General features: G+C 26.4%; 2 protein-coding genes and 1 long non-coding RNA gene across 17 annotated transcripts in view; all 3 read right to left on the reverse strand.

Annotated features, from left to right (window-relative positions):
• LOC108000770 (max dimerization protein 1) overlaps window positions 1-19,234 on the reverse strand; it is a 410,762-nt gene that overhangs the window by 243,609 nt on the left and 147,919 nt on the right. The window lies entirely within an intron of this gene.
• On the reverse strand, window positions 13,452-15,359 carry LOC133667431 (uncharacterized). The gene is made up of 3 exons (XR_009832939.1): window positions 14,610-15,359; window positions 14,123-14,380; window positions 13,452-13,686 (listed from the first exon to the last, which is right to left on the reverse strand). It is a non-coding gene; the product is annotated as an uncharacterized LOC133667431 (long non-coding RNA).
• Window positions 17,438-19,069, reverse strand: LOC133667438 (uncharacterized). 2 transcript variants are annotated; one of them, XR_009832957.1, is made up of 3 exons: window positions 18,519-19,069; window positions 18,032-18,289; window positions 17,438-17,599 (listed from the first exon to the last, which is right to left on the reverse strand). XR_009832957.1 is itself a non-coding variant. In XM_062086215.1 (3 exons), the coding sequence occupies exons 1-3, from the start codon at window positions 18,657-18,659 to the stop codon at window positions 17,510-17,512; spliced, it is 315 nt and encodes a 104-aa protein (XP_061942199.1). In that variant the 5' UTR covers window positions 18,660-19,068; the 3' UTR covers window positions 17,445-17,509. The 2 variants fall into 2 exon arrangements, 1 of the variants encoding a protein (XP_061942199.1); XM_062086215.1 differs by having other exon boundaries at window positions 17,445-17,599; window positions 18,206-18,289; window positions 18,519-19,068.

The following is a 19,234-nucleotide window of genomic DNA, read 5'->3' on the forward strand; positions in this document are numbered from 1 at the left end:
TCGGCTCGACTTATTCCCCATTGTTCCAAACATTTCTGCCTTAAATGAAAAGTGTATACTTTATGTACAGGAGTCGGCCAGCTTCGGCTCGATACCGTATTAAAACTTGATCAAAACAAAACGGAACCAATTCATCGATTCTATAAGTCAATTCCTTGAAAACGAGAATGAACTTCCTTTCTCAGGTATTAGATTCTTTCAGGAAACAAAGCTGCGTTTTCCAGATGTCTCGATGTGTTAAACTTATTATTATTTATGTACCGTAAATTTGAAAATTCTATCGTATCGAATCGTATTGTTCTATTTAACAATGGTGTTTCCTCGAAAAGTTTCGTTTTAATTTTAATTTACTGAATTAGTACAATAAATTTATCAATATTTCAATACATTTAAATTAAGCAGAAGAATATCATTTCACAACGTTACAAATATTCTGAGAAATAAAGTATAACAGTTAACAACAGCATATCATTTCGATGAAACACTTAACGTGATCTAAAAACGTATAAAACTGAAAGTTCGACAGAAAATTATGCTTTCAAATATATTCTTCAATGACAAAATATCATTCGAAGGAATTTCTAATTTAACTTAAAAATTTAAAAAACTCAAAATTCCATATACTTTCAAATATTCTATTCTGAAAAGACGAGCACGGAAAAAGAATATCCAAATTATTAACATAATCAAACTTAAAAATTTAAACTCATATGTAACATCATTCATTAAAAGTAATCGGTCGAAAAATATCAAAAGAATTCGAATTTCGCGCGCAAATAAACGAGACCGAGATGCGCGCGATTTCGAAACGTGACGAACGTATATGTATTAGGTATCAAAGCCGTACGTCATCAGGAAAGACGGTAAAAATCGATGAACCCGGCCGACGTTCAGATTGCAAAAAGAAATATTCCCCGTTTCTTCCTTCCGCCCTTTTTCCGCCGGTTGAATGTCGTATACAGTGTCCCTATAGTGTCCCTTTCATCGCGATGACACGCGATCCCGAACGTTTCGTGGCTATAAAATTAATCTTGCGTGCAAAACGGAGATGGGAGCATGAAAAAGGAACAGAAACAGATGGAGAAAAGGAAAAGGGAGCAGGTAGTAAAGGGTGGAAGAGAGAAAGAGGATAAACTACGCCTCGAATCGAATCCTTCTTTTTGCACACTTTTCGACCATCGTTTCTTTTTTATGGCTTTTACACATGTGTCCATATATATATATATATGTATCTATGCATTCAGATACACAATCGATGACTGGAGTCTTCGCAAAATATGTTGCGCAATGTTAAGTAACACGTTATATTATCAAAACTAGAAATTTCATTTTTAACGAAATATTAGTAGAATAAAATAGAAATTGAATACGTGCAATATGATGATTTTATATGTAAAAATAAATAAATAATAATTATATTAAATAAAGAAACAAAATTTTTTTTTGATTGCTTTTGTTTTTGAAAAAATAAAAAGTGATCAAATATTAAAGGAAAAATTTCTTAAGTCTAAATGTTTGTAAAAGTAGTTTTCGAAAAAATTAAATTTGAAAACTAATAATTTTGAAAAGAAAAAATCAAATCTAAAGAATAAAATTTCATTATTTTTTTATTCTTTTTTCTTAATGTATCTTCACGGAATAATGCGAGGTACGCCAAATTTTTAAATTTTTAAAAATTAATACATAAAATATTCATGTTTTGGTGCTCTCTCTCTCTCTCTCTCTCTCTCTCTCTCTCTCTCTCTCTCTCTCTCTCTCTCACTCACTTACTCACTCACTTACTCACTCACTCATTTGTAGATATATTTTCAAGCGAAATTACATTCGAAAAAAAGTTGAAACTATGAAAATAAATTTCACTTTTCCATGGAAAATATATTAATTCATATATAAACCATTACATTATACAGAAAAAACACAAGAACTTTCATTAAAATTAAATTTTTGAGATTAGATTAATTTTTTTACAAGATACGAAGATTTTTTTATGAATTGATTGTATGACGAAGATTCTCTACTTTTATTCGTTATACATTAGACATTATTTCGTTTCTTTCTTCTTTTTTCTCAACCCGCAAATTTGATGCTCGACGCCTGCTGTCCCAAAGATACCGTAATTTATAACCGATGTCTTCGCCTTTTTCCTTACCTGGCCACATCTGTTTCGAGGCAGACTGCGAACCTATTTAAATCCTGTGAACGATGAAATATGGACGATTGATATGGATGGAGAAGAATTGTTGCAGAGTCGTTTTTATCGATCTTTCAGCAGATATTCGTTGAGTATACGTATATCTGGAGTAAAAGAAGAATTATTTTCTTTGAACTTTACAAATGTGAAACAATATTTAGAAATGATGATTAAAAATAAAGATACAATTCAATTTAAGAATTAATTCATATTTCCGTATAGATGTATTATGACTTAAATAATTAAAATAAAAAGAATGAATAATTTTAAGAATTTAATTAAAAGATAAATTAGATTATTTATTTTTTTCTTGATATGTTAAGAAACGAATTTTTTATCAATAATTTACCTTTATTCAAAATATAAATAACAATAAATATGAATGAAACTGATAGAAAGTAAAATTGATATTAAAAATTATTAGTTTTCACTATTATTATTGCATAAATACATAAAGAAGTTCTCTAAAATTTCAACTTATATCTTTCTATAAATTTCATATTATATTTTTCTCATAGAAGTAGATATTATTCTCAAGTATTCAAATATTTTCGTCGATTTCTATATTAATTTCAATTTTATCATATCATAAATCAAATATAAATTAATTTATATAAGAATAAGCTTATATAATTATATAAATAAAAAAATGTTCAACTTACGAAACTACAACTTCTCAAATATCAAAAGGATTTTCTTCATCAAATAATACATTTAATAAATTAACATTATGATGCAATATTTTACTACACATACTAAGCATAAAATAAAATTTTTCTATAAATAATCTAAAAATTAAAATACGTATGTTTAATGTTAATAATTCATGAAAAAAAATATAATAATAATATAAATTTAATATTATAGTAATACAAAGATCGAAGAAAATATATTAAAAAATTTCAAAAATGAATGAAAACAATCCAAGAAAAAAATATCACAACACTATGCGAATGATAATGTTCAAATATCTTTCGAAGTAAATCAAACAATCAACTTGAGTTTTTTTGAAATGTTAGAAAGATGTTAATCGATTTTTACGAAATTTTGATATATAACTATACTTATATCTACAAAAATCTATATTTTAAATTTGTTTTTTATATAGGCTCAGACAAGAAAGTTAAAAATCATGATATTTATTTTTTTCAACTTCTTCTTTAAACTTCTTTTACATATTTTCTAATCCTTCTTTTCGTCTCGAAAAAATTCAATTTGCTTGATCCAACTTCAAAAAGATTCTATAAAATAATTTTAAAATAGAAAATGATATTCGAATATTATTGTCACTGTACATCGAACTCACAGCCGAGCCTATAGTCCAATAAGCCAAGATACCGTTCTCCATCAACAATCCACTCGACAACATTCTAAACACCGAGACCCAAGTGTATCCCGCACAATTTCTTCCTTCCATCTAACCCACTTTCCCCGCAGAGAGAACCTCGTCACCCAGCCCATCCGACCCACACACACACACCACACACACACACACACACACAACACACACACACGTACACACACCCACACGAAATCTCGGCGCAAACACCGAGGCACACAGACGCATCCAAGACCCAAGAGAGCAAGTATCAATACCTCGAACGTAATCGTGGATCCCAAGGCAATGGAAGCTATCACGGAATTTGAAATGCAAACAGTCGGCATCGTGTAGACGAGCAGTCGACTCGAGGAGGCAACGATCCCTCGTATCCATTGGAACTCCACGAATACGAGAAACACGATTGCCTAAGGAAATCACCGATCGGGCGCAAAAAGCAGGGGGAAGGGGGAGGAGAGAGGGAGAAAAAGAGGGAGGGAGGAAAAAAAGAGAGGAGGACAAGAGGGATCCTCCTAGCGAGTCGCCATTGTGTTTTCTAACCTCCGGTAAAATTCGTGACGTTGTAACCAGCCCGGCGTGCACAACTCGGTGATCGTGACTCGTGACCGTCGTGCACCTTTGCCCCTCTTTCCGGTTCTGAAGCCGCGAAACCAGCCAAGAAAATTATCCGTCCAACGAGAAAGAAGCTGGCCCGGCCTCGTTCACGACTGGATAACCGGCGGAAATAAAATGCGCTTCAACGAGTCCTCTTCTCTCCATTCTACTCGAAGAGGAAGTTCCTCTTCGTCCTCCTCCGCGGCCCTCCTTTTTTCTTTTTTTTTTTTGTTTCTTTTTTGCCCCTTTACGCTCGTTTCGGATTGTGTTCCCTTATATAGAAAATAAGAGCACGATGGAAACAACAACGTCTCCTTGGACTTGTTATTGTTTTACGTCCTTCCCTTTCGGACAGAAACGATGCGACCGATTTTTCGTGTGTCGTTGGGGAAATGTCTTCGACCTGTTTTTCCGTTTGGTCGCGCGTTAACAACGTTTTTTACTCGGATATTGTGAAGATAAATTGCATGTAATGGAGAGTTGGATGTTATCGGTGAATTTAGACTTTTTTTTTGTTTTTAATTTTAAATAGTGGCGTTGATAATTATTGAAATAGTATTATCATGTATAATTATTTTTTTTTTAATTAATTTGAATTTCTTCTTTCTAATACTTTAATAAGTAGTTTTTGTTTTTTCTCGTATGAGATGATATCATTATAAAAATGATATAGGTTATAAATCTTTAATTAAAAATAACAGCAATGGTTCCTTAAAAAAACAATTATAGATCGACAATTACTCAGCAGTAAAAATTCGTTATAATCCGAATTCTGTTTCAAGAAGATCAATGAGTATAAATACATATATTATCTTACTTAAGAAGAAAGGAAATTCATCATTTGAAAAAATTTAATTTTAATGAAGATTTTGTGTCTATACAACGAATTACAAATAGAGTAATTTAGTTTTCGTCCAAAAATCTCGTATAATATAATACAGCATTGATATCCAATTATTTTATAATTTAAATCTCATAAATCATTATAGGTTATATTTAAAAAAAAAATTAATAATAACTAATATACTAAGTTGATTTCATTTCCTCATATAAAATTCATATAAAATTAGTTTTAATAACACAACTTGTTAATTAAACTTAAGATTTGTAAAGATTTCCGTGATTGAATATGTATATTCAAATTGACTTTTTATCTTATTTAAATAGTTTTCAAAATGAAGAATTGTATTAATTAGTGTTTTACTTAACCGAATTATAAGACCTAATATTTCTCTTTTCGAATATTCGAAAAATTTGAGCGTTTCAGAATTTTCGAGTCCATTCTCTAGATTTTTAGAGCTTTCTCTGACATCACATTATGATTAAAAGTAATAGAGAGGGAAAAGCTAACCGGGGAAAGCATAAACTCAGTTGGCAGTTCCGTTCAACAAACTAACTGGAGAGATATAAGTTTAGTTGGCAGTCTTCAGTTAGCTTTTTCCCTCCCCATACTACTCCCAAATCATACTGTAACTCTAAAAGTCTAGAGCTCCCTGCAGCAATTTTGCTCAAACTTAAATTAAGCGAGTACTCCAATCTAAAATACATCTTGATATATTCTCATTAGACAAAATTCGTCATTACAATTATAATTGACTCTATGTTGGATAATATTATCATAACTCTGCTCTATGTTGGACAATATATAGTTAGAACTTGTACATAAATAAATAGAAATGAAAACGATCATTTATAGCAGTTGGTTTTTCCAGAAAACAAAACATTTTCTCTTTCCCATAACAATATCAAATGTATACTATTTAAACATATAATAAGAGCAATTCGCTTTCCTAGAAAATACATTTCTTTTCTAGAATTTATTAATTATCGATTTCACTATTTTTTCATTATATATTTTCCAGGAAATTTTTGATTCAACTATTGCACGATTATCGCTACATACTTGTGAGATATAAAGCATCTAGTGGTGACGAATAAAAACTACCGATTTTTATTCATCAAATGTTCTACTGTACTGAATATAAGAATATAGTTTAGATTACATTATAGATAATATATACAGAATCGAATAAAATTGTGAATTCATTATTATTTTTTTAATTATAATATATATTTTCGTTATTCATAGTCTAAATTTATAGTAAACTTATTTTTATAATGAAAAAAAAATAATACTCAAAAATAATATTTCTTCAAATCCAAAATATTTTTTGCATATTTATATCGTAAGCATAATCCCCTATTATAATCCAAGATTACGAATCTAAATATGCAACTTTTTATCTTCAATAATTATTTCTTGATGATCAAAATAAACATGTTATGAAATGTACTCGCAATTCTATTATAAAGAAGATTAAATTGTAATTAAACTTTGTACAGATTACTTTACTTTCAAATGAACAAAAATGATAAAAATTGTAATTCACGTGAAAATAGAATCTACAACAATAGAACAACGGGTTAAATTTCTCCGCTTCAACTTGCAGAATGTTGCCGGAACGTGACGTACCCGTGTTCGTTAGCAACGTGAATCGAACAGTATACGAAACACATTGTCGATCACGATAAAATCAGTCGAGACGGCTAGGAGGGCGATCCTCGAGGACGACGACACAGGGAAATAAAAGCGGACGAGACGAGAGGATGAGAACGGGAACAGGAGAAGGTGAATAGAGAACGTTTGACGGGAAAGAGAGGGGAGGAGGAGTCTCGCAGTCGGTCGAGTCTCGACTTTAATTGGACTCAAAAAATCGACAGACCGACGACTACGTGAAGAGGTTCGCGGACTTCGAAGCAATTTGGGTGAAAAGATAAGGACGTTGCCGGAGGAAAGGGAAATAATAAGAGGCGGAGGCGAGCGTTGTCGAATTGAAAGACCAATTTGTAGCGGTGCCGAGCCGCTCCAAGACACTATTAGCGTCAGTTATGACGAGCGGAAAAGGTACACGAGGGGGGAGGTGAACGGGCAGCTTTGGCTTGAGAAACTGGAAAACTTACCCCCTAGCCGAGGGGTGAGTGGTGCATCTTGTAATCAAACGGGAACGACTGGCTTCTTGTCGATCGACTTTGATTCGATCGTGCAGAGAGCTTGCACTATTTTGTTTTAGAGACGTTATCACATTTTACGGGGCACGCGTGCTTTGTTTTCAATTAAATGATGTATTTTTATCTCGTTTTACTATTTCATTGTTATTGTTGATAATGAAAAGTGTTTATTAGATACAGTTGAATGGTTTCAGGAGAAATGTTCTAATATTATTGGTGTTTTAAATGCATAGAGAATATATGAAGGCCACTTATATCATTTGATATTCTCTGTAACAAATTTATATTATATAACTTTATATATTTATGTTTAACAATTATTAATTTAGGATATTTGTAAAATTTGTTATAGGAAAGATGAGGAAACGATATTTTATTATTTATATTCTTGTTGACAAAAAATTTTGTGAAATTTATTTCAAAATTGATTGATATGATATTATATATATATTTTCTAAAAGTTGGTTTTTAAATAGAATTTAAAAGTAGTTTAAACTTATTCAATATATCTCTATTTAATTTGATAACATTGGATCTATTTATTTGATGTGAAAATATTTTTAATTTATTTATAAATACGAGAAAAACAAATATACAATTCCTTTAAGCATAAACAATTTAAAATTTGTTACAGCATGGAAAATGTTAAATCAAGCTATCTTCATTATCTATTTTTATGCATATTTAATATGCATAAAGAAATTAAGGTTATATAAATATATTAACCTTTTGCAACCTAAAGAATTTTATTTCAAAAGGTTCATATGTAAGAAGATAATTTCGATTATCCATAATAAAATTTGAAATAATTATTATTATACTATTCAAGTTTATATTTATAACACAATAAAATATATTTTGTATGTTAAAACTAAAAATATTGAAATAGAATAAAATGATTTTATAATTCTAAAAATTCCCTTGAAATTACATTTAAATCCAAAAAAGAAATAGGATAAAATGTTGAATTCACTTAGACTTATCTCAAAGACATATTCAAAAATCTGTTTTTACAAATTTCTCCAATTATCCTTAAATTTCTTAAAAATTTCTTTCCAATCATCTTTTCATATGGACCATAAACGCGTTAAAACATAACATCATGATATAATTAACACATTAAAAAAATATTTCGTACACATTCTTCCATAAAAATAAAAAAATAATCAAAAAAAAATCAAATCAAAAATAAAAAAAAAATAAACATATATCAAAACAAATCGAATATATAAATCAAAATTAAAATACAAATAAATCAATTCATGAAACATCTTTGAGGAAAATTTATCATTTATTTATTTTCATTAAAATACTAATATTATAATAATCTGTATTATATATTATAATTCATTAGAATAGAAATGCTATGAAAATCATAATTCAAAAGAGATTTTTATAAACTCTTGAATACAAGCTTTAATTTATTCATAAAAATATATAGAGATATATTAATCAGATATTAATTTTAAAAAAACAATTTATACAAAAATATTGGTTCATCAATCAATTTATTTATCAAGTTACAAACAATTAAAGTTTATATTAGAATTATGACAAAGTTTTTAAACTAATTTATCTCTACTTATACCATTTCGTATCTTCATCTCCTCTTATCTAACTTAAATTATAATTCAGCGAATAATTCTTAACCAACATTTTTGTATACCAATTTTTATTTATTTCAATCTCTAGAATCGACTCTCTAAACATATTACAAATAGATAAAATAAAAATAAATCTTAAAATACACCATCAACACCCCATCATTCCAAAACTTTACCAAGATTCAAATTCTTAAATCTTGCGAAGCACCACGCCTATTCATCTGCCCATTTCCATGGTCCGCGAATTACCAGAATTTTTCTCGTCCCCTCCTCGTTCCATTGCTCAACCCCAGATACGATTCATCACTCTAGATGGCCTCCAACCCCCTTATCCACCACGTTCTCCATCTTTCGCGTCTCTCCTTTGGGCGGATGGTGCATCAAGGATGCATGTATTCGTTGATCCCCGGCCAAGATACGTAGGCAATACTCGGGTGCCGTGGGGACGTGGAAAAATACTACCCCTTTCTGTTCCTCGTCTCTTCCGCCCCTTATCCAGCGCGATGCACTGTCTTCAGACGTCAACGCGATTTGTATCGCTTGGATATTGCTCGGGCGAAAAAATGAAATTTCTACCTTCTGGCCTTTTCTGATGGGATTTCTTATGGAACGGGGCTGGATCTCTGGCTTTTCGAGGATTTCCTTCTTCGAAATTATTTTTCCGCTTACCACGATCTTTGCGTTCTGAGGATTCGCGTTTTTGTGGTCTTTGAGTTTATGATATGATGCATTCAAGCTTCATTACGAGAAGGAATTTGGTATTTGGATTAGAGTACGTTATAATAGTTTGTAGAGATTTTATCAGTCAATTTTTCGTTTTGTTCGAATTTTTACGTGTAATATTTATATGTATATATATATATATGCATAAGTAATTATTTAACATTAAAAATATCTATTTCTCTGAGTATTTTAATATTTATACATAAAACTTTATACATAAGTAATTGTAATTTCATGATTGTAATATCATGAAAATAAATAAGTACATGTAATTATCTCTAAAATTTTTTATCTCTAAAAAATAATATTAATTTTGTCAAAAACATTTTCGTGTTTTCAATAACCATAAAAATAAAATAATCATTTAATCATAATCTCCTGATACATTAGTTACTTTCGATAATTAGAATTAAACAATAATTTCTATTAGATTGATATAATTTTAACCTCGATGAATATTATTAAAAAAATTACTTGTATTTTTCATAATTCTTGCGATATAATTTTAACCTCGTTGAGACAGTAAAATATCAAAGTGCAAAGTGAAAGAAATAGGACAGTATTAATATCAGAGAGAAATAAAGACATGATATAAATCTCAAGTAAAGTTCCATAAAACATGAAAAATTATCTTCTATAACTTATAAAATATAATGCAATTTATTTCGAATCACTAAATTTGGAATTTTGAAAATTTCATTTTTAATTCAATAATAATAAATAAGAAATTGACCAAATTTATAAAATATTCAATTTAATTCATTACAATTCATTATAAATCACTTAAAATCAAAAATTACAAAAATCTAAAAAATAATAAAAGAATTACAATTTTATTAAAATCTCTTATAATGTAAAAATATTTAATTTGAAAAAATGGAACAATTACAATAAATTTATTTTCTTTTATTATAATCAACTAGCATTTACCATAAATATAGATCAAATATAGATTTTTCTACAAAAATTTTAGTATAATATTAATAATAAATTTTTAATTTTTATTTTATTTTTTATATTATATTATTTTCATTTTTTTGTTTATAAATAATTTTTTTCTGTTATTATTCTATGTAATATATATATATTTCTTTTCTTTATATATAATATACACAATATATAAATATGACATATCGTAATCGACCATTATGTTTCCAGTCAGGAATTCTATAGATATTAAAAGAACTTAAAAAAACTTTTTAGAGGCTATAAAAAAAATTCCTTTTCATCAAGAATTAAATGTGAAATTATAATTATATAATACAATTATATAACGTAAAATTTTTTTCGTCATATATTTAATATATATATAAATAATATTGATACACTTTAACATTTTTTCTTAAACAAGCATATATTTAATAATTTTATTTAATAATTAATCGCAATACTATATTACGTACATACTATATTATCACTATATTACGTACATACTATGTAAGGATTAAAAATTAATTATAATTAATTAAATGAAGTATAAGTTATTTATAAAATAATTAGTAAAAATATATAAATATAATATAAATATATAAAAAATAAAAAATAATTTATAGATAGATTTAAAAAAATATATATGTATATATATATATTTTATTAATTATTTTTTATAATAATTCATTTATGAATTGTGTTTAAATAATTGAAGATTAAAAACCACTTAATCCATCTTAATAATGTTTTTCCATTTCTTCGAAATCGAGCAAGCCGTTACATTTACCGCGTTAAATAAATGCACTTTCCCAACGAGGAAGCAGGGAAATACGGAATCGAATGAATTTACGAAGAAACTCGACCGAGCCTGCAAGCGTAATGCGATGATTGATCGCCATTACTCGGTTGCTTGGTTGACCTTTAGATGAAAGCACATTATCTAGCACCTCTCTAGATATTTTTAACCGGCAGTTGGGTAAACTGCGTCCAGAAGAGGATTAGCCGCTTTAGAACTGTAACCAAGTGGAACTCATATTTATGGAAATACGCCAACACAATGTTACGTATCTGGCTCGATTCGCGTTTATGCAAAACGCGAAGTGGAATATATTGGAAAACTGTTCTGCAGCCGTGATTCTTTCAGGTAGTTTGAAATGAAAAATTTATGAAAAGTTAGTATATTTTTTTTTTTAAATATATCGTCTTCTTCTTATCTTATCTTTGGTTACAAAAAATTGATTATGGTAATGTTTTAAAATAACATTCAAAGTGAATTTATTAATAAAATTGTGTGAATGTATATTCGAGTAATAAATTTAGAAGAAATTTATTGATGATATTATATGAATTACGTTGTATGCATTTTGATATGATATAATAAATACTTTTAATAATTGATATTGAAATGGAGTTTTTCGTTGTAAATACATATTCTCGTTATAATTAATATAATTTTAATTTATATATAATATTTATAATATACTATAATATTATAATTATTATGTATTGTAATTATAGAATGAAAATGCTGTAACACAAAGGAGAATTAGAATAAGAATTATTCGATTCAAATTTATCCTAATAAATTCTAGATTCTTTAACACACAGGATGTTAATATGTTCATCGACTAACATTTGGAAAATCGATTCTAACATAAGCACAAAAGTTGGTTTATAAAAATATATAAGATTTATTTATTAAGTTATGCAAATGAAGTTTATGTTAGATGAAACGAGACAAAAATAGATTAAAATCACTTTGTTTTTGTTGCACAGCTGTCATCCAATGCGAATTTCAATTGCTTACAATTTAATAAATAAGCCTCAATACTATTTTTGTATTCGTTTTGACTGAAATTTTCTAAATAGTCTTTTCTAATATTATATTCTATTTATAAACGTAAAGATTATTTCTTCAGCTTACATTCATCGAAGCATCTGAAATTTCACAGATTCTTGGAAAAAGAATCATCGGTAGATTATAATATTCCTTTTACTTAAAATATACTTTCTTTCATACGAAATATTACATAGTTTTAATAAAATGTACTCTTGCTTACCCATAAAACGACAATAGAATTAAGATTAAAAGGATTTAGTTTTTATGAAAGTAGAAAAGAATTGATTTGACATACAAATACTATACTCTTTATGATATTGTTATTTCAAAAGAATAACAGTTAATTTTTCTACAATTCTTCTAAAAACAATAATAAATCTTATTTTTCTAGAGATTTCAGAAATTCATTCTAGTTTAAATTTTCTTTTTTAAATCAATTATCTTAAAAATTCTAAAAAGTATTAATATTAGAATTAATTTAAAAAAAAAAAATTATTAAAATATCAATATTCGAATTTTAAACGAAATAATATAAAATTTCTTTATTTTATAATTATGTTTAATCTCAATATTATTCCTTTAATTCTCTAACTCTATAAATAATTTTATAAATTATACTTCAATAATTCAATCATTTCTTTATTTTTCATTAAAAATCTGAATAACATCTACATAATTACCACATTTTGACAATTCGAAATTCAATATTATTAAATTTACTAGTTTTTCGCAAAAAATCTAAAACATTTTAAGAATTCCTTTATAATTTATAGTAAAAAATTCTATCGATGCAGAGATTTATCTATCGTCTGTAAAGATTTACAGTATCAATAATTTCTGCAAAATTACACCATACAAAAAATCATAAATTTTGATTTTCAATAATTTCCGATACAATTGGAATTTTTAATAAAACTCTTACGAATATATTCTAAAAATCGTAGACTTTTACTAGATTACGTAACATCAAAATAAAAAAAAATTGCGAAAATTTTAACTAACTTTTGAACAGATTGCTATAATTTAAAAAAAAAATAATAAATAATATACATTCTGGATTAATACTAACTGGTGAAGTTATGTTTTTCTACACACACATACACACACGTGCGCGCGCGCGCACATACACACACATATTTAAAAATATAATTTCCTTCGTGAGAAATATTAATAAAATATTTATCTATAAAAAAGGAAACTGACATAGCATTAAAAAAACTCTCTTTTGCAAAAATATAAAAAAATTTATTTACATATAACTAAATTAATTTACATATTACAATTTATTTACATATATGTATTAAATTATTTAATACATTTTACATAATATGCTTATCTTACAAAAAAGGAATAAAATTATTTTTTTTTACATTGCTTCTTCAAAAACATTAGAAAATTTACAATTTTCCATTATCACGTTATAATTAACAATCATTATCCTCTTCTTTCGAAGAACCTGAAATATTAAATGAAAATTAAAATATCAAACATAAATTATATAAATATAAATTATAAACTATAAAATTTGATTTTTAATAATTTCTTTTTTAATAGATAACTTTTTATTTTTAATAAGAAAAAAAAACTTTGTAATCATGTAAATTTTAGTACAATACGTATCGACATTAAAATTAAAAAAATTGCTAAATTTTGACTGACTTTTGAATTGATTGCTACAACTTCAGAAAAAAATATAGAATAATATTCATCCTGGATCTACATTAACTCGTGAAATCTTTCGTTTCACAAAGTATTACTTTCTTTGAATCGAATTTCTTCAAAATTAATTTAAGGATTGATTTTTCTATCAAAATTTGGCAATTTTATAATTTCAATAGTTTCCTAATAGAATTTATTCTAATATAAGTTAACAACATTATTATGAAACTTACTTAAATTCAATTTCTCCAAGAAGAAGACAATAAACAAGAAATGCAGTGACGGATGTAAAAATATTATAATTAATCTTATATGTTTTATTAATGATATGATCCAATCCGAAAATTCTTCTCCCATACAATTTCCAAATTATATTTGACGAGGATGTAAAAATAGCAGTATCACACCTCGTCTGCACATCGTCCAGTCTCAAAATCCTTCTCCCGCACATTTTCCAAATTATATATAATAATATACAGCAAGGATATCCTCTGTGAATTAGATAATAAATTAATTGATATGGTACATAGGAATTAATGTGATATGTAGATGCGACAAAAATTTAATCAACGATTTACGATTAAATTAACTTTCTCATACGTAACAATGTAAATACTAGCACTTTCAAAAGAATAACAAAAAAATATAAAACTTAATACTATTTCGATAAAACTAAACGTGAAACACTAAATATCAAAAGATATATGTATGCATACTTACTTCATGCACAAAATACACACAATGAACTTCGATATTCGAAGAGTTTATAATAACACGCACCAAATATGCATCTTCATTTCTACCATTATTAACAATAATTAGAGGCAAAACTCTTGTTTGCACATGTAGTGTGATGTTCATGATTATTCACTGTGATTATGATACTGAACGTATGATACTGATTTTTGATTCAGTTCTTGAAGGAACGACTGACTTGGAATGATGGGAATTTCGAATTAAATTCTTCAGTCTCTTCCCTAACTTATATATATACAAATTCTGCTGCAAATACCCCCTCCTACTTGTTTAGATAGGGAGCAGGTCATTCGAATTAGGGAAAATATAAGTAACGATTTCAGTTTTATTTAAGTTTGATCCGATTATAACATGTTTATTGTTATTAGAACAGGTCAGGTAAAATAGCGATTTTCTTAATCCTTTGAAAATTACTGTCTTAACCCTTGTAATAATATACAAGTAAATATAAAATTTAAAAATAAGAGAAAAATCCTGTCTACAACATAAACTTTGCTTAATTACCCTTGCGAGTGCAACGTACATTTTTTTAATTTATTCATATCATATATAAATTATTTATTCATATAGGTTATGTTGTAACATTGATTACGTGATATCGTGATAATTGATACTGTAAAGATATTCGAATATTTCGAACAATTCGAAATCTAGCCGTGATTTGTTTTCATTTAAAAATTAAAAAAAATCACACAATGAAAGCAATTTGAATTATTATAAATTAAAAGGAATTGAAGAGTATCTATGACAAATTGATTAAGTATAAATCTGTTTTAAAACAAGTCTATAACAAACACAAATGATATATAAAAATCTCGATTACGATCTATTAATTTAATTGTAAGTAATTAAATTTTGTTAAATAAAGCGAGACGGAAAAATATTAACAAATTTTATTTTCGATTGTATTTTTATTTTTCAATTGTATTATTTTCAATTCTTACAATTGAAAAAATTATTTTTAACTGTAAACAATAAATTAATTGCACTTACGATAAAATTTACAATAAAATTTCAAAATCATTATTATTTATCAAATATTTTGTTGCTAAATCTTTATATTTTAATTATCTTTTAAGTTTGTTTCTTTCAGAAATCCGATATGTTGATTGAAAATTTTAATTTCACTTTTCTTAAATCTATATCTCAAAAATTTCAAATTCGGCTCCAATTTTCAAGATTCCTTAATTTTGATCGAAATATCACAATTTTTTTCGATTTTACAGATTTTTCTATTTTTTAATTAAAATTAAAAAACTGAATTTTCAAATCATATTTTGATATTTCGAAATGTAATGTTATAAAATTTCTATATTTTTCATTCATTTTTCATTCAAAAATTTGATATATTTTATATCTTGACAATTTCTTCATAACTTAAAAAAAATTCTATCAATTTCAAAGATTATATTATCCATATTTTGCAAATATTTCATACATATTATTAATTATCACAGATATTTGAATCGAAATTTTCCAAGAAGACTTTGCATAAGGGATGTAAAAAAAAAAGGATACAAAAATATAACAATATTATTGCTCTGATCTTGATATCATGCAGTCCAAATAAATTTTTCCACATAACTTTCAAATTACATAGAATAAAATACTAACATAATAATAAAGGCGCAGTAAAATACTTGAACACATCATGAAAGAATTATTAATATTAATTATTAGAGATCAAGTTCAATTTAAAAAATTTTATTAAAAATTTAATCAACGATTTATTTTTTTCTATTAAATTAATATTTTCGCATATATAAATATTCAAATACTAACAATTATTTCTTATTTTTAAAAATAGAATTAAAAAATGAATTATTTTAATATTAACAAAATATAAAATACATGTGTATAATTGCTTATATGTTTATAAAAATATAATTTTACAATAACACGTATAAAATATAAACCAAATATTTATATATAATATGGCGAGAGATATAAAAATTATTTGGAACTTGGATTCCAATGAGGTATAAGGAAGCTGGTATCAAAATATATCCTCATTCCTATAAGGACAAAATGTATCAAATTCTATTCCTGACGTACAAATAAGTTAAGAATGATATTGAACAGTTAAGAATGATGTTCTCCAGAATGCCATATTGTCAAGCTCATGTTGTCAAAGAGAAGAGATAATGGTACTTGCTACCAGACAGGTAGATAGGTAAATAATCCGAAATTTACGATATTTACGCATTGTTATTAAGATGCCAGGTGCAAAACATGGATTAATTTCTTTAATCTTCCAAAACTGTTCCTGATAACAGTAAACGGAATTCTAATAGAAGAAAAGAAAAATGCGTTTGAAGTTCATAAATAACTCATAAATCGTATTTGTAAAGAAAGTACTTAAAATTACTTTTTACTAACATAAATGTTTTTTAAAAATATTAAAAATAATTTATATAAATTACTGTAGCATTGATAATTCTGGTTATATCATATATATTTAAAATTTTACAATTCCTACAAAGATATTTACATATTTGAACAGTTCCAAGTTAGGACTTTAGAAATCGAGATTTGCTTTTTAATCTCAACTGAGAATTCAGGTATTGAGATTTCATGAAAGGAAAATCATAGATCCCAGATGTTATGGTTTCCTCTATATATATATATATTAATAAATATAATTTCTTTCGTGAGAAATATTAATAAAATATTTATCTTTAAAAAAGGGAATATAAAAAGGGACATAGCATTAAAAAAACTCTCTTTTGCAAAAATATAAAAATTTATTTACATATAACTAAATTAATTTACATATTACAATTTATTTACATATAAGTATTAAATTATTTAATACATTTTACATAATATGCTTATCTTACAAAAAAGAAATAAAATTATTTTTTTTACATTGCTTCTTTAAAAACATTAGAAAATTTACAATTTTCCATTATCACGTTATAATTAACAATCATTATCCTCTTCTTTCGAAGAACCTGAAATATTAAATGAAAATTAAAATATCAAACATAAGGTATATAAATATAAATTATAAACTATAAAATTTGATTTTTAATAATTTCTTTTTAATAGATAACTTTTATTTTTAATAAGAAAAAAAAACTTTGTAATCATGTAAATTTTAGTACAATACGTATCGACATTAAAATTAAAAAAATTGCTAAATTTTGACTGACTTTTGAATTAATTGCTACAACTTCAGAAAAAAATAGAATAATATTCATCCTGGATCTACATTAACTCGTGAAATCTTTCGTTTCACAAAGTATTACTTTCTTTGAATCGAATTTCTTCAAAATTAATTTAAGGATTGATTTTTCTATCAAAATTTGGCAATTTTATAATTTCAATAGTTTCCTAATAGAATTTATTCTAATATAAGTTAACAACATTATTATGAAACTTACTTAAATTCAATTTCTCCAAGAAGAAGACAATAAACAAGAAATGCAGTGACGGATGTAAAAATATTATAATTAATCTTATATGTTTTATTAATGATATGATCCAATCCGAAAATTCTTCTCCCATACAATTTCCAAATTATATTTGACGAGGATGTAAAAATAGCAGTATCACACCTCGTCTGCACATCGTCCAGTCTCAAAATCCTTCTCCCGCACATTTTCCAAATTATATATAATAACATACAGCAAGGATATCCTCTGTGGATTAGATAATAAATTAATTGATATGGTACATAGGAATTAATGTGATATGTAGATGCGACAAAAATTTAATCAACGATTTACGATTAAATTAACTTTCTCATACGTAATAATGTAAATACTAGCATTTTCAAAAGAATAACGAAAAAATATAAAACTTAATACTATTTCGATAAAACTAAACATGAAATACTAAATATCAAAAGATATATGTATGTATACTTACTTCATGCACAAAATACACACAGTGAATTTCGATATTCGAAGAGTTTATAATAACACGCACCAAATATGCATCTTCATTTCTACCATTATTAACAATAATTAGAGGCAAAACTCTTGTTTGCACATGTAGTGTGATGTTCATGATTATTCACTGTGATTATGATACTGAACGTATGATACTGATTTTTGATTCAGTTCTTGAAGGAACGACTGACTTGGAATGATGGGAATTTCGAATTAAATTCTTCAGTCTCTTCCCTAACTTATATATATACAAATTCTGCTGCAAATACCCCCTCCTACTTGTTTAGGTAGGGAGCAGGTCATTCGAATTAGGGAAAATATAAGTAACGATTTCAACTTTATTTAAGTTTTATAACATGTTTATTGTTATTAGAACAGGTCAGGTAAAATAGCGATTTTCTTAATCCTTTGAAAATTACTGTCTTAACCCTTGTAATAATATACAAGTAAATATAAAATTTAAAAATAAGAGAAAAATCCTGTCTACAACATAAACTTTGCTTAATTACCCTTGCGAGTGCAACGTACATTTTTTTAATTTATTCATATCATATATAAATTATTTATTCATATAGGTTATGTTGTAACATTGATTACATTGATATCGTGATAATTGATACTGTAAAGATATTCGAATATTTCGAACAATTCGAAATCTAGCCGTGATTTGTTTTCATTTAAAAATTAAAAAAA

Source organism: Apis cerana, linkage group LG15, assembly GCF_029169275.1.
Source record: "Apis cerana isolate GH-2021 linkage group LG15, AcerK_1.0, whole genome shotgun sequence".
Taxonomy (NCBI): domain Eukaryota; kingdom Metazoa; phylum Arthropoda; class Insecta; order Hymenoptera; family Apidae; genus Apis; species Apis cerana.

Coding starts and splice junctions, on each gene's coding strand:
- LOC133667438 (XM_062086215.1), bottom strand. CDS start 18,659: ATGAACATCACACTACATGTGCAAACAAGAGTTTTGCCTCTAATTATT. Junction 18,290..18,518: donor GTGTGTATTTTGTGCATGAA/GTAAGTATACAT, acceptor TCTAATCCACAG/AGGATATCCTTGCTGTATGT. Junction 17,600..18,205: donor CTGGACGATGTGCAGACGAG/GTGTGATACTGC, acceptor TTAATATTTCAG/GTTCTTCGAAAGAAGAGGAT.